General features: G+C 40.9%; 1 protein-coding gene and 1 long non-coding RNA gene across 4 annotated transcripts; one reads left to right on the top strand and one right to left on the bottom strand.

Annotated features, from left to right (window-relative positions):
- Positions 1–185: 185 nt before the first annotated feature.
- Positions 186–2,231, bottom strand: LOC112530139. The gene is made up of 2 exons (XR_003071522.3): positions 1,890–2,231; positions 186–1,295 (listed from the first exon to the last, which is right to left on the bottom strand). It is a non-coding gene; the product is annotated as an uncharacterized LOC112530139 (long non-coding RNA).
- Positions 1,988–21,291, top strand: TIGAR (TP53 induced glycolysis regulatory phosphatase). Of its 3 annotated transcripts, XM_025142500.3 has the most exons (7): positions 1,988–2,100; positions 8,080–8,117; positions 12,041–12,162; positions 12,564–12,617; positions 17,066–17,143; positions 19,314–19,424; positions 19,842–21,291. In XM_025142500.3, exons 1-7 carry the CDS (start codon positions 2,069–2,071, stop codon positions 20,301–20,303), a joined length of 897 nt encoding a protein of 298 aa, XP_024998268.2. In that variant the 5' UTR covers positions 1,988–2,068; the 3' UTR covers positions 20,304–21,291. The 3 variants fall into 3 exon arrangements, with proteins under 3 accessions (XP_024998268.2, XP_417232.2, XP_024998275.2); XM_417232.8 differs by lacking the exon at positions 12,564–12,617; XM_025142507.3 differs by lacking the exons at positions 12,564–12,617; positions 17,066–17,143.
- The last annotated feature ends 918 nt before the right edge of the window (positions 21,292–22,209 follow it).

Raw genomic sequence — 22,209 nt, 5'->3', positions numbered from 1 at the left:
TGGCAAAACAAATTGCTGTTTTCCTAAGACTTCTTTTCTTTTGCTTTGCTTACTCACACTAGGGAAAGTGAGAGTCTGAATGGCAAACCCTAGCAACTGAATAAAGAATCCCTTTACTCACGTAGGGAGCAATACATAGGCAAAAAGAATGTGAACTACAGAATGCAGATGGATCTTCCCACAAGTGCTGTCAGTAGGCCCAGAAAGAATACTAGGCAGCAGAGCTGATTTATTTTATGTAGCTCAGATGTCAGCTGTAATCTTGAGTTACCAAACATCACTGTGATATGGATTATGTGAGAGACGTTCCTTGCAGGCGGTAAGTAGGTGGGTAGGATTGTTCAGTTTAGTTTACTTTTCACTCTGCCTCTCTTCATACAAGAATGGTGATGGCTGCAAAGCAAAGCTGGCCTTCCTCCAACAAATCAATCTGCAGCAATCCCACCAATCTCCTAGCTAGATCCTGTATACTGAAAAGATTTGGGTAAATAGGATCTGAAGAAGATCACATTCTGCCTCATTTTTCAGAAAAGGCATGGAGGCTCAGAATTGCATAAGAACAGATGGCCAGCAGAACAAGGGAGTTAATTCTCCCTCTCTATTCAGTTCTAAGGAGAACGCCCCAGAGTACTGCGTTCAGTTCTGGGCCCCCCAGCATTAGAAGGACATAGACCTGTTGGAGTGGGGTCCAGAAGAGGGCCTTGAAGATGATCAGAAGGATGAAGCATCTATCCTATGACAACAGGACGAGAAAGCTGGAGTTGTTCAGCATGGAGAAGAGAAGGCTCTAGGGAGACCTTACTGCAGCCTTACATTACCTAATGGGACTTACAGTAATATGGTGAGGGGCTTTTTACTAGGACGTGTAGCAATAGGACAAGGCATAACAGCTTTAAACTAGAAGTTAGATTTAGATTAAACTTTAGGAAGAACATCTTTACTGAGAGGGTCATGAGGCACTGGAACAGGTTGCCCAGAGAAGCTGTGGGTGCCCCGTGCCTGGAAGTGTTCAAGGCCAAGCTCGATGGGGCCTTGAGCAACTTGTTCTAGTGGGAAGTGTCATCTGCCCATGGCAGACATTGGAACTAGGTAGTCTTCAAGGTCCATTCCAAACCACTCCATGACTAGTAGCATCCTCGCCCCAGCTGTTGTGGATGTCTGCCGGGTGCGTGCCTGTACTGCTCGCTGCTTTGCCTTGTGAACAGCTGGTCTGAAGCAGTTGCTTTGAAACCAATTCCATCTCTGCTGACAATCACTGAGGAATCACCACTTGACTTCCAAATCTTCTAACCAACCTGTGTTTGGCATAATTTACCCACTGTAAATATTACTCTGAGCGAAGTCACCCAACTGATTATAACTGTAAAGTCGGAATATGTGCCTTGAGACTTTTAAAATGTTTCAGACTGTACCTATTGTTGTTTTTAGTTTTCAAAAGCAACTATTTTTCACACGTAGCTTTCTAAGCACCTTTTCTAAGGCATGGTGCAGCCCACACCTCCATTAGATGATGGACCCACCACCACACTAAGTTGGAGTTTCTCCCCCAGCATGCTTTCTTCTGCCAAACGATGGGTGAATCTGCATTGGGACCCACAGCCTCTGCCAAATATTACAACAATGAATGCATGCACTGCTTCTTGCATTATATCCCAGCATGTGAGAAAAGGCCACTGTGAGAGCAGGGCAGGTGATTCTGTGTCTGAGCACGTGCTTATCCTTGCAATGAGCTTTTGGAGTGGAGGCACGGAAGTAGTCATGAATGTTCCTACAAAAAGTGTTCTGGGAGCTGCCAAAGGAGTAGGGCTTTTTTAAATACAGTTATTTTTGTTTGCATGTGTGAAAGAAACTGCAGGCTTCCCACAAGCAGCAGTATGCCCCCAGCACACCTTAGCTCCGCGGCGCGCTGAAGTCTCAAAACATTCAAGCAGGACCGAGTGCTCTCGGCCGCTGAGGGGAGGTGCGGCGGTAGCTGCCCTGTGACGTCACCGTCGGGCGCGAGGCGGACGTCGCAGCGCAGACCAGAGGAGCCGGGAGCAGGGCCCGTGCCCAGCTGTGTGGCCGTGCCATGGTTCGCTTCGGGCTGACCGTCGTCCGCCAGTGAGTACTGCCGCTGCACCGTGTTCCTTCGCCGCTTCCGCTACGGGAACGAGCGAGCGCGCTTACCCTTCCTTTGCCCTTGCTCTGTCTTCCCGATGCACCCATCCGCCGCTGGTGCCAGCACGCACCGTGACGTTAACGGACTTCCGCCCTTCTCCCCACGGGCGGTCTGTTTCCTGTGCTGGCGCTCCTCCCGTAGAGTGTCGGTTGAGACCGTTATCTGAGCAGGTAGTGGCCGGACGCCAGGCACTCCTTGTCTCTTTCGGCGTTGCCTCGTGTAAAGAATGGTCTTACCGGGACAAAGCGCTGTGTGCGGGCACTGGAGACCCTCTTTCAGCGCTGATCCGCTTGCTGTCAGCAGCGCCGCTCCCCTAAAAGTCTGCGAAGTAGGTGTGGAGCTGCACTAGTTCAGTAGCGTCACCAGGAAGCAGAGCCAGTGCTTGGCTCGTAAAGGTGTGGTACCAGTGCTCTGAGCTCTGCCGGTATGCCTGTTGTACTGCGCTGTGGTCAGGGAACCGCTTGACCCAGATGGGCCGTGTTGCCTCTAGTGGTGTTAGCATTCACTGCGTGCACCAATCTGGTCTGGTATGCTGTCCTTAACTGTTGAGTCAAGCTGGGTCAGAATAGTCTTTGAGTGAAGTACCACATCACACCTAAATTTAGTAAGCACTGTTTGTGAACTCTGTGGTGATTGGTCATAAGACCTTTCTCCTGCCAAAAGGTCTCAGATGAACTCTTCACACTCAGGGGTGAAGAGTTTATTTAGGAATGGTAGTCTAACCTTTCTTCTGTGAAATGTTAAATGGCATTTGTGACTTCTAAGGAATTGTTAAGGTTAGTTTTGAGCTTCAACAGGCTATTAACAAAGACCTGTAGTTAACTAGAATAATCCTCTCCAGTTTTCTCAAATTGATAGAAGTTAACAGTTTTAATTTTTATGAAAATTTGATTTGTTTTTCCTCTTAAGCATAATACAGGTTAATACTTGATTAGAGCAGCTGGAGCTTTTTATTTTCTAATTATCCTCCTTTTAAGAGTTACTCTTCCTTTAAAGACCCTATATCTAATGACTTAATGTTCTAGTTACAGCCTTTTACATCAGCTAGGAAGCATGAAGGCCTGACACAATTTGTTAAACTTGAGATCTTCAGCTAGGACTCTTGCAGACACTTTGGAATTTATTAATTCATCAGTAAATGGACTGATGTTAGACTCCACTTGTGTATGCTATGCTACTTGGGAAACAGCAAATATTGCTCTTCTCCACCCCCAAATTGATGATCAACAGGAAGGACTGTGCAGCCTGCTACATTTTTCTCAGGAGACTGAAAGTAGCTGTCAGAGTTTGGGGAGAGTCTGAAAGATTAAATTGCTGCTGTGTTTGCTAGGAAGAGTTTAAAACATGTTGTGAAATACAGTGTTCTCTTTTAGAAGTACTTGCTTTCTGTGTTTGGTTATCTATTTGGGGTTCATCATGAGGACTTGTGCCCAGCGGTGCTGATAGATATTTGAAAAGCAAGCAGCATGTTTGGCCCTCAGTGCTGCAAAAACTTGAGCAACTGACATTTCACTCAGGTGAGGTGTCTCGACAAAGCATGCTTAACTTTGTTCATATTAAATTTTTCCTTCTAAATAAATCTGCATGCAGTTTTACTTGCTCTTTTCCTGAAAAAAAAAAAATGTAATTTAAGATGTTCAAGATAGAATATTTTGATTTCCAAAGCACTCTGATTATTACCGGATTTTGTAGTTCAGGCAGTCAGCAAAGAAGTTGCTGGGAGAAGCCTGACAACTGTCAGAAAGGACTTCAGCGCACTGGGGCTATTAGTTGAAGGAGTGGGAGTGTAGGTGGTGTTCTCCTCAGTCCCTTCAGTGGCAGTGAAAAATACTGAAAGGAACAGGAAAATCCATCCAATGCAGGTATGGCTAACAGCTGGTGATATTGGAGGAACTCTCCTCCTCTCCTCCTCTCCTCCTCTCCTCCTCTCCTCCTCTCCTCCTCTCCTCCTCTCCTCCTCTCCTCCTCTCCTCCTCTCCTCCTCTCCTCCTCTCCTCCTCTCCTCCTCTCCTCCTCTCCTCCTCTCCTCCTCTCCTCCTCTCCTCCTCTCCTCCTCTCCTCCTCTCCTCCTCTCCTCCTCTCCTCCTCTCCTCCTTCATAGGGTGGTTTATTCAGCACCATGCCTGCTGGAGACAGTTGGAGTTCACCTGTTTCAAGGGATACTAGCTCAGGAGTTGTTGGGAAACTGTCACAGTTTGGCCTGGTTCTGTGACAAGGGAGCAACAGGACCCACAGATCCACACCCCAGGAAAGTATGGGGAGGGAAAGGGTAAAGGGAGGGAGATGGGCCTGAATGAGAAAAAACAGCAGCGATGAGCTAAAGGAAAAAAACTTAGTTTACTAAGTGTACTAGCAGAATGTGAGATAATACAGTATAATATGATTTAAACTGAAGCTAATAAGTAAAGTAAAATGCAAAACAGGGAGAGTTTCCAAAACTGAAGTCTTCAGTGCTGTAGGCAAAGTAGCCAGAGAGCACAGAGGGAAGTCTCATGATTTTGAGTCTGCTTTACATTTCCCTTCGAATGGAAAGCAGAAATGGAAAAATGAAGTCTTCTGGAAATTGTAGTTCATGCTTCTCTTCTGAGACCAGGAAAGTGGAAAAGTAAAAAATCCATGGAGCTGCAGCATAAAGTCTTTAAATCCCAGTGCACTGCATGATGTTATGATGTGGAATACCAATGGAAGACCATGAAACCATGATAGGAACATTGAGAGGGCTTTAAGCGAGATTCAAAGAAGGAAGGGGATAAAACCAGGCCTGCTAGAGATGAGTCTAGGGGCAGCATGTCAGGGTTGGGGGGTGAGACTGTTAACTCACCTGAAGTACACATACTCTGCTGGCAATAAACTACAAGGTGGCACATCACAATCAGAGGGCTACATGCTAGTGAGATCCTTCAGTCTGCTCCACTTGGTTCAATGAAGCACACCTGAAATGTTTTTCCACCAATGCGCACTGCATAAAGAACAGGCCAAGGAGAGTAGAAGCCTTGGGCTCAGTCACAGAGCTACAACATCATTGGTATAAGTGAAACCTGCTGGAAAGAGTCCTCTGACTGTTGTGCTGTGGTGGATGACTACAGACTTTCCAGAAGAGACAGGCAGGGAGGAGAGGCAGGGAAGTGGTGCTGTATATAATCAAGGAGCAGAATGGTATGGAGCTGTCAGTTGGTGGTGACACAGTTGAGAGCCTCAGCTAGGATAACAATACTGATTGATTATTCTTTAAGGAACTAAGAGAGACATCTATATCAACCCCTCTTGTCCTTATGGGAGACTTCAACTTACCAGATGTTAACTGGGAGCACCACACAGCTGACACAAGCAGGTCCAGTAGATTCCTAAAACACCTCAGTGACAACTTCGTGGTACAGGTACTAAGGGATCTGATGAGGAAAGTTGCCCTCCTAGGTCTGTTGCTTCTGAACAGAGAAGGTCTCATGCGTGAAATGGAAATTGGTGACTGTCCTGGCCATAGTAACGATAATCAAATTTAAAATCCTTGGTGGTAATAGGAGAACTGCCAGCAAAACCTTAACCCTAGATAAGAGAAGAGCAGATTTCAGGCTGCTCAGGGAATGAGTTAGTAAGGTCTCCTGGGAAACTGCTTTTGAAAGGGGTACATCATTTTTAGGTACCATCTCAGAGCTGAAGCTGCCAATACTGTGAGGGAAAATAAAAAGATTTTTTTTTTAATATGCTAACAACAAAAGGAGGGCCAGAGAGAACATTGGTTCATTACTTGGTGAGAATGGTCACCTTACAAACAGGGGCATACACTAAGGAAAGACTTCCAAGACTTTCTTTGCCACTGTCTTCAACACTGATGATAGGTTCTAGCACTCCCAGTGCGCCAAGTCAGAAGACTGTGGCTGTGATAACAACCAACTCCCAGACAGCCCTGAGCTTATGCAGGATTTGCTGCTATACCTGGATGAATATAAGTCCACAGGGTCCGATGGGATTCATTCCTAGGTACTCAGAGAGATGGCTGATGTCATCAGAAGAACTATCTTAATTATTTTTCAATAGTCTTGGGAATGTGGAGAGGTCACAGTTGACTGAAAGCTACAAACGTTCCAATTTTCAGGAAGGGCAAGAAAGAAGACCTTGACAATTACAGGCCTGTCAGTCTCACTTCAGTGCCTGGTAGAATTACAGAGAAAAGCATGCTAGAGCTGTTGAAGAACACGTGAAGTGCAGTGTAGACACTGGTCGCAGTCAATGCAGGTTCATGAGAGGAGAGTCCTGTTTAACCAACTTAGCTTCCTTTTATGATGAGGTCACCCATGTAGTTGATCATGGGAAGTCAGCTGATGTTATCTTTTTGGATTTCAGTAAAGTTTCCAGTACTGTTTCTCTCAGTATCCTTCTGGACAAGATGTCCAGCCTGCAGCTAGACAAAAACGTAATGTGACACATTACTGGCACAACTGGCTGACAATTCGGGTCCAAAGAGTTAGAGTAAACGGTTGGCTCGCAGCCAGTCACTAGTGGGGATCCCCAGGGCTCCATTTCAGAGCAAGTTCTCTTTAAGAAGTTTTCATAAACAACTTGAATGTAGGACAAGAATGTGTTTTGAGCAAGTTTACTGGCGATATTGAATTGGTAGCAGCTGTTGACTCCATTGAGGATGGAGAGGCCTTGCAGAGAGGTCGAGTCAAATTAGAGAGCTGGACAATCACCACTTGTACGAAGTTTAGTAAGAGCAAGTGCTGGATTCTGCAGCTGGGAAGGGGCAACCCTGGTTATACATACAGACTAGGGAATGAGACGCTGGGGGTCTTGATCAACAAGTTGAATATGAGTCAACAGTATGCCCAGGCAGCCAGGAAAGCCAACTGCATCCTGGGATGCATCAGCACTACTGGCTGGTCAAAGGAAAGTGATTGTCCCGCTTTACACTTCACCACTGTGGCCTCACCTTGAGTACTGTGTGCAGTTTGGGGATCCACAGAACAAAAAGGACATAAAACTATTGGAGTGTCCAAAGGAGGACTACAAAGATGGTGATGGGTCTGGTGGAGAAGACGTATGAGGATCAGATAAAGTCCCTTTGATTTGTTAAGCCCAGAGAAGAAGGGAGTGAGGGGAGACCTCATTGTGGCCTACGACTTCCTTGTGAGGAGGAATGGAGGGGCTGGCACTGATTTTTTTCACTCTGTAGACCAACAGTAGAACTCGAGGGAACAGCATTAAGCTGGAACAGGAGAAGGTCGGGTTGGATGCTGGGATAAGGTTCTTCACTGAGAGGGTAGTCAGGCCCTGGAACAGGCTCCCCAGAGCAGTGGTCATGATACCAAATGTGCCGGAGTTCAATAAGTGTCTGAATGATGCTCTCATTCATATGATCTGATTTTTGTGTAGTACTGTTTGGAGTCAGGAATTAGACTTGGTTATCATGTGTGGTCCCTTCCAACTTGGAATGTTTTGTGATTCTAAAGCAGTGATGTTCATTCTATTAGTTTTTCTGCAGCTCTGCCTTATGCTATGCTTATTCAAAGTGTGCTGCCTGCTCTGATGCTATCTTTGCTATCTCTTGAGTTGGCTTCCCTCTAATGCACAGAAATCCTGTTGGCTAGTACAATAGAGGACTACGGAGTCTTCCTACTTCTTCCCTCTCTCCAATGAGGAAATGTCACTTTAGTAGATAAATTATGCTCCAATTATGATGAATTTAAGATACTATTTTCCTTATTGTTTCATATCTTAGTAAATACTGATGTCAGGCTTGGAGTTGACTACTTGAAAATGATTTTATTTTAAACTCTTCAAATATATCCTTTTGAAAGGAGGCTGTACTATACTGTACATCGTTATTTATATTTAGACTCTTTCCATTTGGCATATAGCAAACTGTTTGTGAACCTTGATTAAAATTATTAAGTCATGATTTTTTTTTCTATTATCTCTTTCAGTGGAGAAACAAGATACAACAAAGACAAGATACTTCAAGGTTAGTATCAGCTATTCTATTAGCTTCTGTGAGATTGAAAATTATTCTTCCCTGCAAAATGAGAAGTCCCATAATCAACAATGAAGTGCTAAATAAGAGGCATGCTCCAAAAGTAATGCCTTATATTTTATTATGTTGGCCCACAATGTCAGAAGCAGATGTCAGTGGTATGGCAGTAGAGGTTGAACCTTCCTGCCAGTATTCTGCTACACCTTGTTGCCTTGCAACAGACTGCAGCAGAGGGAAACTGTGTGTGACATGGAAGTGTGTATAAAGCAAAGGGGTGTAACTGAATTCTACCGTGTGAAAAAGTGGCACGCAGTAAGATTCATCAGTGCTTGCAGAACATTTATGGAGTCCAGAAAGAGGATGTTAGCACAGCGAGGTGGCGGATGGTGTGTTTCAGCAGTGGCAACAGCAGTAGTGGGTCAGTTCCACTTGTGCAGATTTTTATGAGCACAGCATGCAGGCTCTTATTCATCGCTGGCAAAAATGCACAGTACACGGTGGTGACTATGTCAGAGTTTTATCATTGAGAATTTGCTCTATCAAGTAGTGTTATCGTGTTCTTGGTATCTGTTGTCATTTCCATGGAAATAAATAGGAGATATTACTTTCAGAATGACCTACATATTGTTACAGAGAAATATTGTCTACTTTATGCTAGAAAAATGCCTTTATTAGTGGATCCAAATGTTAGCTTGATAGTTGTGGAAAATGGAAAGTTTCTAATTCAGTTTCTGCATAATGTCAGTGTAGAGTGGTGCATTTCTGGTTTTAACAGTGGTGTCACAGTTCCTTTCACTAAAGTGCAGAAAGAAGTTACCTGTAATCAGATTAGCAACATCTGTGGTAATGGCATGATATCCCAGACCACTGTTGTGAAGATTGTTTAAATGTACATGAATTGTTCAGTACTAGATAGAACACAGTTTTTAGACAAAGCAGTTATCTACTTGGATTTTTGCAAAGCTTTTGATATGGTCCTGCATCACATCCTTATCTATAATTTGGTGAGATAGGTGTTTGAAGGGTAGATTGTTCAGTTGGGTGAGGAGTACGTTGAATGGTCACAGACAGAGATTTGTGGTCAACAGCTCTATGTCCAGGTGGAGGCCAGTCACGAGTGGTGTCCCTCGGGGTTCAGTCTTGGGACCAGTACTCTCTAACATTCTTATCAATGACATAGATGATGAGGTCGAGTGTACCCTCAGCAAAGCTGCAGACAACACCAAGCGTAGTGGTCAGTCAATATGACAGAAGGAAGTGATGCCATCCAATGGGACGTAGACAAACTCATAGGGTGGGCCCATGTAAATGTAATGAGGTTCAACAAGGCCAAGTGCAAGATGTTGCACTTGATCCAATCCCAGATTTGTGTGCAGACTGAGAGAAGAACTCATTGAGAGCAGCCCTGCTGAGTTGGAGGACTTAGGGAACCTGATGAAAAACTGAACATGAATCAGCAGTGTGTATTTGCAGCCTGGCAGGCTAACAGTTTCCTGGGATGCATTAAAAGAGAAGTGACCAACAGGGTGAAGGAGGTGATTGTTCCTCTATACTCTGACCTTGTGAAGCCCCATAATTGGATGCATTTTCACAGTTTGGACAGGGGCTTCCTGGCCTCTTCTATGCTCTCTTGCCCTTTTCAGGGAGACAAAAAAGGAGGAGACAACACAGTTAAGATAAGAAGAGAGAAATAATTTACTACAAATGGTAAAATAATCTAAGATAATGATATAAAATGAGAATTGTGATTAACAAACAAATAGGAAAGGATTTCTGACTGTGCTGCTGTCTGCTGTGTCCAGAAAGAAAAGGTTCTCTCTTACCACTTGGAATGGGAAATCACATGGGGAGTACTGGAGACTTTGGGGAACTGTAGTCTGTCTCTCCTCGTCATACTGTCCTCTCAGAGAGCCAGAACCCATATGAGAATAAGTGAGACTGGCAGGAGCTAGGACCCAGGAAGTGCAAATAGCTGAGACTGTCAGGAACTAGGAAACAGGAAATGCAGCTCCCTGAACTGCTTACCGCATGATGTCATGATATGGAATACTGATAAAAATCAGAACATGCATCCAGGTCTGGGGCCCTGCACACAGGAAAGATGTGGAGCTTTTGGAGAAGGTCCAAAGGAGGTCCACAGAGGTGATAAGAGGGCTGGAGTACATCCCCAGAAGACAGGCTGAGGGAGCTTGGCTTATTCAGTGTGGAGAAGAGAAGGCTCTGGGAGACCTTCCAATATTTAACAGGACACAATAAGCAGGAGGGATAACAACTTTTTACACAGGTAGATAGTGATAGGGCAAGCAGGAATAGTTTTAAACTAAAGGAGGGGAGGTTTGTTGGGGAGGTTTCTCATGGAGAGGGTGGTGAGATGCTGAAACAGGCTGCTTTAGTTTGTGGATGCCCCATCTCTGAAAGTGTTCAAGGCCAGCCTGGATGGATCCTTGAGCAACCTTGTCTAGTGTCTAGTCTAGCGATCAGCAAGCCCAGCCTGTGGCCAGGGGTTTTGGAACTAGATGATCTTTGAGGTCCTTTCCAACCCAAGCCATTCTATCATTCTATGAAATGTTGGCTTACCAAAGTTCTGGTTCTCTCAGCACGTTCTTAGAGCATTTGGGACAGTTCATTTCATAAATTATGCTAGCTAAAAACCATTTTTGCAAGGGTTACTTTTCAGCTAGATCAGTTACATCAACATACTTGCTATGCAACTGCATGAGCATTAGCATCAACCTGCAAGGTGCAGTAGAGCAGAGGAAAAGACTACAACAATTTGTGTTTACAACAACTCTAAAATTCTCATGAAACTGTCTTTGGCAGAGAGAGGGCATGCTGCTTTCCGCATTACACAAAATCCCTTCTTGTTTTCGCATCTTCGGGGCATTATCATTGTTAGGGAATGCAGAGGAAACAGTATATCGTGTTTGTTAGGACTTCTCTCTCCTGATGTGCATGTTTTTCTGTGTGTGTATTTTAGTATCAAGGACAGTATCTCAATTGTATTGTCTGTTTTTTCTTATTTGCAGTCACAGCTATTTTCAGACTTTCAATTCTGGAACTCCTCTAGCAGGGAGCCTAGCAGAGGCTAGAAAGGACAAGTGATCTGAAATGACTACTCATGTTTAGAAAATGTAGCTCTCTGATTCATGTTTAAAAGTTTTCATGTTTATATTTCTCATACGTATGTACATTAATATCATCAGTAAATGGTCCTTCTATCTTTCTAGCCTGTACTCACTTTCTTCATACTACGTGACCATAGGAATAGTCACTGCACTCCACTTGCAGAACGAGAGGTATTTTATGTAGGTTTGTCTGAAAGTAATAATGACAACAGATACCAAGAACACGATAGCACTATTTGATAGAGCAAATTCTCAATGATAAAACTCTGACATAGTCACCACCATGTACCGTGCATTTTTGCCAGCGATGAATAAGAGCCTGCATGCTGTGCTCATAAAAATCTGCACAAGTGGAACTGACCCACTACTGCTGTTGCCACTGCTGAAACACACTATCTGCCACCTCGCTGTGCTAACATCCTCTTTCTGGACTCCATAAATGTTCTGCAAGCACTGATGAATCTTACTGCGTGCCACTTTTTCACACGGTAGAATTCAGTTACACCCCTTTGCTTTATACACACTTCCATGTCACACACAGTTTCCCTCTGCTGCAGTCTGTTGCAAGGCAACAAGGTGTAGCAGAATACTGGCAGGAAGGTTCAACCTCTACTGCCATACCACTGACATCTGCTTCTGACATTGTGGGCCAACATAATAAAATATAAGGCATTACTTTTGGAGCATGCCTCATAGTGTGCCTGAGTAGATTTTCTCAACTTTGCTTGCTAAACTGATAAATGACTTGAAATTTGCATGCTTTAATGTTGATGGTTTTTTGTTTTGTAGGTCAAGGAATAGATGAGCCGCTCTCTCCGACTGGTTTCAAACAAGCAGATGCTGCTGGTTTATTTCTCAGTAATGTAAAGTTTACTCATGTCTTCTCAAGTGACCTCCTTCGAGCAAAGCAGGCAAGTGCTTCTTGAGGAAACTGAATATAATTATAGGCTTCACATTTTGGTGCTTATTTGCTATTGCTGATACAAAAATAATACCATGAAGGAGAGGCACAGGCTATTCTAATGGATTTAGAACTGAAGGTTGAGTTGTATAGAATTTTGTAAGGCCTCTGTGTGTATGGAAACTTCAGTGCATACAGCATGTTTAGGAACTCACAACTCACAGAATGTTGTGCAGTGTTTCTCCTATAGATTTGCCATTATTTTGTATGTGCATATGCCTTCTTGGTAAAGGAGTAATTGGGATTTTGCCTTTTTAAAGGTATCACAGACCGAAGTCAGTTTGTTTGTTTGTTTTGAAGGAACAAAGCAAATTGGTGAGGATATTGTTTGTACTCTTTTATGTATTGCAGCTATTGTGTTTTTCAAAAGAATGTGGACCAATTAAGCAAAAATCAAGTCTTCAGGTAAAGTCTGTACAAGTACCATTAAATGTGCAGAGACATTGGATTTTGGCAAGAACATAATGTCATATCTGTCACTTTGATATGGTATTCTAATAAATTAAAGAAGAAACACTTTCAGTTACTGAGTGGAATTGTATGTAATTTTGTGTGCAAGATTATAAAATTAAAAAAAAAATAATGGGAGAAAACAGAAATTTTGTATGTGGTAGCATTGATCAACTAGCTGTTCTTTGAAGATCACATTTGCAATGCAAGCCCTATGATTATTTCTGTCTCCTGTTACTGATACTCTGATTTCAGGATGTGAGAAGGTTTCACATGGTTGAAACTAAGAAATTCTTGAAAGTGTTGTTTCCTTACTTTTTTTTTTTTTCAGTTGTGCTGCTTCAAGAGACTGTAAAGCCATGTTGTAAACAAGAGCAACAAAATCTAGGTTAAGATCTCTTTTATTTTTATCATAGATTATTTTGTTTCACCTCAGTCCTACTTGTAGCAGTATAATACAAGCAGAAAACATGCTAGAAGTGGTGGAGAGGAGTGCAATAAGGAGATATTTTGAAATTGCATAATAATGACTACTTGACAGGTCACTTTCTCTAAACATATTAATAGTGGTAATTACTTTTAAAAATATTATTAAGTGTTTTTTTAATATTCTTAAGACTTTGTGTGCTATGTGCCCACCTTCGGGAAATACTTTTTGAAATGCTCAGCCTTTTGAGAGTTAGTTTTGTAAGCTTTTTTTTTTTATTCTTACATTAGAGAAAGCCTTTTCCCTGAGTAGGATTTGCACTCTTTTAATATAGAAAATGTCCTTTGCATAAAGGGAGCATGTTTTACCATTCTTTTGAACAGCTGTTCAGACTTTGTAGAAGCTTTTTCAATGATGCATAGGGCTGCAGTTCCCATTTGTTTGGAACTTTATTCTTTGGCAGCTGCAGATCTGTGAAGAGTGTGCTTTACTACACTGTCACTTCACAACTCATATGTGAGAAGTTTGCAATTTGCCTTGAAAAAGGCGGGGAGAGAAAGTCAAAACTGTTAGTGATTAAGTTTAGTTTTTCTTGCAATGTCTCCTTTATCATTTGTGGGTCAGCACATGTACTCATTACTGGAACTAGGAGTTACATGCTGTCCTCTGGCCACTGCCTCTGCCTGGCAGCTGAACATTGAAGCTTGAGCAGGATAGGAGAAAAGCAAGTAGGAAATGAAAAGAAAGGCATACTAGCTGGACAGAAATTATACAGAACTAACAGAGATGCATAAGTGAGCATGTACAGGACATGGAGAGAGTGGCATTGAAGGGAGGCCAGTTTGAGAGAGCAGGAGTGAGGAGTCAAAGACTAGCTCCAGAAATTAGCAGTATGGATGAGAGCTGACAGACCTGGAATGTGAAAATTAGAAAGAACTGATCAGAAAGACTGGGAGTTGGTATGAACAGAGCACATCTCCAAAATAGCTATAAGATAAGCAGAATGCAATGCAGAAGTCTATAGGAGAATATGGGGCTCACAGTTATGATCTTGTCACTGGGACAAAAACTTAGCAATAGTGAAAGTAGATTCAGGGCTGGAACAAGCTGGGTCTTGAAAAGAATAGTAGAAAAATGTTGAGTCCTTTTCATGTATAAAATGGGGCTAATATCCCTTCTATCACTGTGATACTGTGAAAGTTCAGTAATGTTTCTGAAACAGACTAGTATTTAGGAATGGATGGTGTAGGAAAGGTGGAGGGAGGTTAGTATGCAGAGCAGATTTTCATTAAAGTAGATGGATCATGAGGCTTCATGTTTAATATTTCCAGTTCCGAGTATGAATTTGTGCATAGTAAATGAACGTAGTCTATTCTAAGTATTGAACAAATGTCCATTCTGGAGAAATTTCTGGATATAATCATGCAATTAACTATACTATTCATATATACAAGGAAATTGATTCAAGCCTGTCTGAATTATGATAGTATTTTATGACAGAAATTTAAAGTTGCAGTAGAAAGTCTTTCATAAGCAGTATGTTCAATAAGACATATAATCTTAGTAGTACAATAAAGATGGTTATTATTTGACAGAATCCAAGGAGTCTTTTCAAAATAAGCTCATTGGATATCTGTTTGAGTAGATGTGGACCTTTGCTAAGGATTTCTAGATGTTATTACTAGTCAGTATCTGTGTGAATCCATACCGCCTTAATATTTTGTGGTACATATAACAGGAGCACGTTAGCCATCCTTTAGTTCCCATTACTGCCTGTGCACTCAGAAGTATCCAGCATACTAGAGCCCATACTAAGCAATGCTTTTTACAAAATTGTATCAGAATTTCCTCTTGATCAGGTTTCTTTATTAGCCTTATTAGCCTCCTTGCATCCCCAAAACCACATGCTTCCTTGGAAAAGAAATGTACAGCACAGAACTCAAGACATCCAGTCTGTTGTTAAAAGTAAACAAAATCCTTTGGGTTTTCTCTGTCTCTTTTTGGCCATGCTACCAAAAAACAGGTGAATATAATTACCTAGATTTTTTTAATTTTTTTCTTTCAAGTGTATCAGCCAGTGTGTGTCTCCTCTCTAACATCAAGGCTGCCACTTCAGTGTATTGTCAGCAAATACTCTTCTTCCACTTTAAATTCAAGAGTATAGGGGAGATTCAGGTAGGATGTTAAGAAACATTTCTCTGAGAGGGTGTTCAGGTGCTGGACCAGGCTGCTGTCTCGCTCCAATTTATAGGAGGGAGAAGAGATTCTTTGAAATATGTATGCCCGGCGTGAGATTAAGAAACAACGGTTCAAATTGTGGTCTGACCATTTTATTACAAATGTTAATAACGGAGATGAAGAAAGTGGAGGACGGACACTATTACGGATTGGGGTGATGGGGAAGGGAAGGCGGGCGATAGATAGAAAGAAGAAATTGCGTAAAGCGGGGATAGTCACCACCAGGATCCGGCAGTAGTCCGTTGCACGCCGTTCCGATGGTCCGAGGCCGAAGGGCTTTCGTAGTGAGGGATGTGATGTCAGACACCTATCCTCATGGTTGTTGGACCCTCTTTTATCCTCCTTTTTTCCTGCCTACGTGACATCCCTGGGTGCTTGAGCAAGAGTCATGTGCGTACCTCCTGAGATGGCCAATCTTCCTCGAGATAAGTCCACACAAAAGACCGTTTCCCGGCCATTATCAGCCGTTTATCCCTCTCTCGTTGCCCCTGGCCTTGTCTATCTGTGCTCCTTAAAGGATTTCACAACGCTCAGCCAGGACCTGTCCATCAGTGTCCTCCAGACAGATTTCTCTTCCTTTGCCCAGGACTTGCCTGGACTTGTTCCTCAGCAAACTTTGAGTCAGTAATATAAAAGAATTATCTCTTACAGCTGCCCAGGGTGGAGTCACCATCCCTGGAGGTATTCAGAAAACATTTAGATGTTGTACTGAGGGACATGACTTAGTGGGAAATATTAGCGATGGTTGGACTTGATGATTTTAGAGGTCTTTTCCAACCTTGGTGATTCTATGATTTTTTTAGGTATATTGATAAGCCACTTGCCAGAAACTGATTTCATGTGTTAGATGCTGTATTTTTGTCAGTTGTAGTAACTGATCTGTTTTTAGAAATGCACTGATTGCAAGCACAACCCACATAAAACATAGATCTCTCTGAAAGTAATGCCTTCTAGTTATTTCCATGGAAATTATAACAGATACAAAGCGCACAATAACAGTTTTGATAGAGCTACAAAATGCTATTTTTCAACATCGTCACCCCTGTTAGCTATGTATTTTCTCCAGTGATGAACAAGAGCCTGCATGCCATCCATACTCATCAAAATCTGTATGGTTGGCTTGTCTTTCTACAAGCTGTCTTTCTGTCTTTCACTGTTGCTAATGCGTGAAACGCACTAACTACTGCCTCCCTGTGCTAACACCCACTGCTTAGTCTCTGTAAACATTCAGCAAGCACTGATAAATGTCACTGTGTTCCATTTTTTTCCACATGGAGGAATCCTGTTACACACCTTTGCTTCACATGCACTTCCTTATCAGATGTCATTTTGTCAGACTACTCCTCTGCTGCTGCCTGTTGCACGGCAACAAAATTAAATGGAATATTGATGTGGAGGTTCAACCTCTACTGCCATACCTTTGTGAATGGCAGCATGCATAATAAGAAATGTGACATTTATCACACTAAATCATACCGCTGTTGTGGGCACTAAGTGTCTCCAATTGTTCTGCAGTTTGAATTGAGAAAGGTCTTTCAGAAGATTGCATCTTTTCTCTTTTTATGACCTCACACAGGCGATATATACAATTTTGACACTACTAGCTGGAAATCTTGTGTACTTGGGATCTTGGGTACTACTAATGTAATTCACACTGGATGTGGTGTTGTAATATAGTTTATGCATCCCATGGGAAAACAGAACAGTTCATTGATGTAACTGTATATTCACTTTTTAGACTGCTGCCACAATTATAGGAAAAAATAAGTTCTGCAAAGGTTTGGAAATCAAGTGTGATACAAGACTTCGAGAGAGAGTAAGTGCAATAAGAGTTTGCTTAAATATTGAATATTGAAAATGCAATTTGTTGCTGATCTTGATTTAGTAAAAGGTAGATTTAGCAGTGGAGAGTGCTGTATGATGTGTTTTTCGTCACTGAGAATTTATTTCTTTACTTTTGATAATAAAAATCATCTGATTTCAAAATTCCAAAGGAAAGACAAAATTTAGTGATAGTGATGTAACTGTGATGCTCTGAATTAAGTATTGTATGGCTTGCATGTGGAGAGAATTACTTTTATGTTTCCTAGCCCTGTATATAAAGATGTTCCCTCTGCCTCTCTTCTCTAGTCAGATGGTACAACTTTTTGTTTATACCTTTTAATTTGCATGGAGACTATTTGAAAACTTTCTGCTAGTCATGGAACAATCTTCTTTCCTGATTAACCCCTTTGCCTCATTACAGGCATAGTAGTAACACCTGTCTGTTTTTAACTATGTTTTAATCAGAACAAACTGAGATGTTGTATGTTTCTGCTAGTTTTAATCACCCTTCTGATGCTGCACTAACAGCATCAGCTGAATTTTAAATAAGGAAATGCTACAAAACCAGAAGTGGGATGGCATTAGCAGCAGGCAGTTAAGTGTTTAAAGAGCAGAATGTGATCACACCATTTCCTATTGTGACACCTTTGTCACAAATTCTGGTCCACCTCCTTAAATCAGCAAGTTACATGCCTCCCAATCTTCTTTAATCGCTTAATCACCTGCTATTTTCAGGAATATTTTGGGCTGTGATACGGAGTTCTACAAGGTATAATCTTAACTTATGTTACTTTTTTTTTCCTTTCCTGGTGTTTGTACTGATGAACAGAAGTTCCACTAAATTTCTGCAGGCTACAGTTTTTAGGGCAATGCTGTAAATAACTGAAATTTAGTTTGAATAGCATGAAAAGAAGCTAAGTCCTTTATAAGAATGTATGTCGCTGATTCTACTGAAAAAGCTTTATTCTCTTATGGCTTGCATTCATGAGAGAAATCCAGAAAAATCTTCAAGATTAGAATCTTCTTTTCAGTAGTTTCTGAGAATTTACTTCTTTATATCTTTCTTAAAATTCTTAAACAGTGAATTTTGCTTTAGGAAAAGGAACTGAGAATCTAAAGTAAATGTGCTTCAGTACAGTTAGATTCTGAAGACTGTAATATGTTATTATGGCAGCAAACTGCATGTACACAGCATAGAAATCAGAAAAGTCTCAGTCATAAGCATATGTCTGTTTTGCAGTCATCAGCATCTCAATCTGTGAAATGTGCATAGCTGAGGGTTTTGACATTAGAGCAAAAGTTCTTGCTTTTATCAAAATATTCATAACTCTAGTGCTTTCGATGACTTCAGACCTTCCAAGAGTGGACCAAAGCTATCTACTTGAATACATTTTTTCATCTGCTAATCATAGTGAAGCATTAATCTTAAGTGGTAGAAATGTTAAGCTGTATTGCTGCTGTTAAGAGATGTGCCCTGGAGATATGTTCAAGATAAAAAATGGTAATACACATCCAATTGTATCTCTTCTACAGTACATTAGAGATTATAAATATTAATTTATAAGGTGACTACCGTTGATGCAGAATGACTAGTTACTATATATGTGTTGTTTGTGGTGTTTCTCATATAAGCATTTCACTTGGAGACGTTAGGAATAAAAGTGCCATTGAAAATCATTAATTCCATGTTGTGTTTGTTCATTTGCATATTGTTTTTAAGGTCATTTTTTTCTTCTTTTTTTTCTAAAAACTGTGTTCATAGAAGTAATGTACATCCTGAAAAAAAGGAGGAATAGAATTCCTTCTCTCTTGTGGAGGTTACAGAGGTCTGTAGAGAAAATATTTGTTTCTTTGAGAAAGAATTTCTTGTAATACTTCTGCAAATGGAGAGTAAATGGAGTTTATCCTCCTGTGAGGTGCTCGCAATGTAACCTCAGTTGAATTTTGTATACTAAGAATTTTGTGTAGTAGAAATGAGTGTCAAGAATATATGAGTCCAATGTATATTTAAAGGCACCTCCTCTCCCAACACTGTGATAAAATGTGAAGAGTAGTTAAGCTTGCATGTTACACTAGAGAATCTAGAAAATAAATTTGGGTGAGGGATGTTTGCATTGGAAGTGCTGTATGTTGCTAAATTCTTTGCAATTTGTCTCTTACAGAAATATGGTGTTGCAGAAGGAAGGCCTTTGACTGACCTCAAGGCCATGGCAAAGGCTGCAGGAGAGCAATGTCCTACATTCACACCTTCTGGAGGAGAAACACTGGATGAAGTATGACATTTACATATTTGGGCCCCAGTTTCTAGGCCATTATATTAGGGCAGATATAGCTATTGCTTATTTAGGGTCATCTTACTGAAAGCTTAGTCCAATAAAAAGTAGTTATTTTTCCAAGCTAAAAACACTGTTTGACCCAATGGTAGTGGCTACCCATTGGAGAATTTCTTTAGAGGTAAAATATTGATTCTGAGCTTTGTGAAGCTGTTGTATGCAGAAGGCTGATGGCAATTGCTTTCAACCTTGTCTTTGAAGGGCAAAGAAGTTCTTAACAGCATTCAGTGACTTAACCTCTGATTTCTAAGTCTTGTCTGTGATAAATCTCTTGATTGAAGTAGTAATATCTCAGGTTCTTGAAACCTGAAGTTTCTTTCATTCTTCACAACATACTATTATGACCTTTCTCTTCAGGTAAGAGAACGTGCAAGGGATTTTTTTGAATTTCTATGTCAGCTAGCTGTTGAACTGGAACAGAAAGATCAAGAGATGCATGGGGCAGCAAGCAGAAGCTCAGGAACGTGTGAAGAAGAGTCAGTTTTTCCTTGGACAGATCACTGCGGTGTACGTAAACTTAGCTCTGATAATGGTGAAGCTTCTAAATTGTTATTAGATGCCAATATCTTAGTGGTGAGTCATGGAGCCTACATGAGGAACTGGATTGGTTATTTTGTTTCAGATCTCAAGTGTACTTTGCCAGCAAGTTTAACAAAGACTCAACTGTCTTCTGTCAGTCCCAATACTGGAGTTAGTCACTTTATTATAAAACTTGAAAACAGATCTGTGTTAAAACCTGAAATCATATGTGTTTGTCTTAATCAAGATTCTCACTTGGTGGATGTGGGTGCTGAATGTGTAGCTCCGAAAATGTTCTGAGAGTTTTTATAGAGGGAAGTAGTTCTCAATTATAATACAAAATTGGAGAAAGATACGTATAGTAATTACTGAGATTGACGAGTTATTGACACTGAATTGCATAATGGAAGATATGCCTACCATCTTAAGCTAACATATGGTGCGCATGGTCCTAGTACCTGTATAAGTTGGCACTGGAGAAATAACATTTGATGTTCTTTATGAACAGAAACATACTTCCAGTCACTTGCATGTCTGCTATTACAGTGCATACTTTTTAAAACTGCTTCTTATTTACCCATAATTATTTTGGTTATCTCCATGAGAAAGAATTAGTGGTGGTGGAGAGGAATGGTACTTGAGCTATACTGTATTGGTTTATTACAAAATGCTATATTGTAATGTTAATATATATGTTGTTTTAAAGTAACTTTTTTGACCTGCAGTAGTATAACTTAAAAAGGGGGATTGCCTAGTGGAACAAGTTTGGTTCAGAGCCAGGTGACATGTTCTTGACTCTGATACTAACTGTGAAACTCTGGGCAAATATCTTTTCCATTTGTAAAATGGGGATGATAATATACCTACCTCGCAGGAGCTTTTGGTAAGAAATGTTAGGGTTGTTGAGACCTCTATTGAAGAGCACTGTACACAACATAAAATATTTATTTTTAATTGTAAGCAGAATGAGCACATAATTGAAACACCAATCTGTAAATCTGTATTTTAAAAAGTAACTTTATCAATACTGTAAACTGTACCTGACTGGAATCCTGTTGTCAATTGCAGTTATATACTTAATGGATGAGAATTTTGACCTAGAATTAGGCAAGCTTGGTTGCTTGATGATTGATTGCTTGTAGCTGCTATTAGTGCTGCATTACTTCCCAACTGGGTTGTCTGTAGTGTTACTATGTAAACTTATCCAACTTCTTTATCATGTCCACGTACTTTTTCATCATTTGCATATTTTAAGCTTTAAAAATAAAGGCTCCTGAATAGAACTCCATTTCCTTTGAGATCATAATTCTTGTTAATAATATTCCATGAAGCCTTGCCCAGATAACATGGCTTCTGTTTTTTTTGTTGTTGTTGTTGTTTTGCTGTTGTTGTTTTTCTGGGAAACTCCAGGCTATCTTCAATAATTATAAATGTTACACTTCTTTACTCATGAAGGTCGGTGCTATTCTAATTCTTATACACACAAAAAATAACACACTAATGTTAAAATATCAAGGATAAACTGCTAGCAATTACATGAAATTAGCTATTCAAATGAAGTTTTATTTTTGTCTTAATATGCTGTTCTGTGCACTTTACCTTATTTGGCTTCTTTGCCTTGAAGCAGACACTTGAATTTTGAGAAGGGAAAAGAAATTGCTGTTGTTTTGTTGAATGGATAAGTACATATGCTTAAATGCTGCCCAACGAAAAAAACAACAGAATTGTTCAGTCTGACTATAGTGACTGTACTTGGCTTCTTCCAGTCCTGTGGCAGTGATTCTATAGGGAAGTTCTCTTGATTCCTAAGAGAACACTGAATGTGAGTCTGCTGCTGTTCTCTTTGTTGTTTTTCTGTCACTAATACTAAAATGTAGAGGGTAAATGTGATGTGTTTAGCCTTGTAGTAATCAGAGGTAGTATTGTAAGGCAGATTTCTCCAGAATCGGAGATCAACCTTTTGCTTTTACTTGCAATGGGGCTTGTTTGCATAATTATGGGGAAGTCATCTGCTTCTGTATTTGAAAACTTGTCCATAGAAAGGAAAGTAGTTTGCCTCATATATAAATATGGATACTAGTAACATGTCAGCAAGTATTTGTCTTTCAATTTGCAGGGTATTAAGTAACATGAATGACTGGACTCTCTTAAAATTGTATCAGCAAGTTGAAATTGAAGGATTTCTGCATTGGTAGACCTTATTACT

Source organism: Gallus gallus, chromosome 1 (genome assembly GCF_016699485.2).
Source record: "Gallus gallus isolate bGalGal1 chromosome 1, bGalGal1.mat.broiler.GRCg7b, whole genome shotgun sequence".
NCBI lineage: Eukaryota > Metazoa > Chordata > Aves > Galliformes > Phasianidae > Gallus > Gallus gallus.
Note: the sequence above shows the minus strand (reverse complement) of the source record. Positions and strands in the feature narration are given on the sequence as shown.

What these genes read in the sequence shown, in the direction of transcription:
- TIGAR (XM_025142500.3), top strand. Translation starts at nt 2,069, where the DNA reads ATGGTTCGCTTCGGGCTGACCGTCGTCCGCCA. An exon ending in CAAAGACAAGATACTTCAAG is followed by an intron (nt 8,118 to 12,040) that starts GTTAGTATCAGC and finishes TTTGTTTTGTAG; the next exon opens with GTCAAGGAATAGATGAGCCG. An exon ending in ACCTCCTTCGAGCAAAGCAG is followed by an intron (nt 12,163 to 12,563) that starts GCAAGTGCTTCT and finishes TATGTATTGCAG; the next exon opens with CTATTGTGTTTTTCAAAAGA.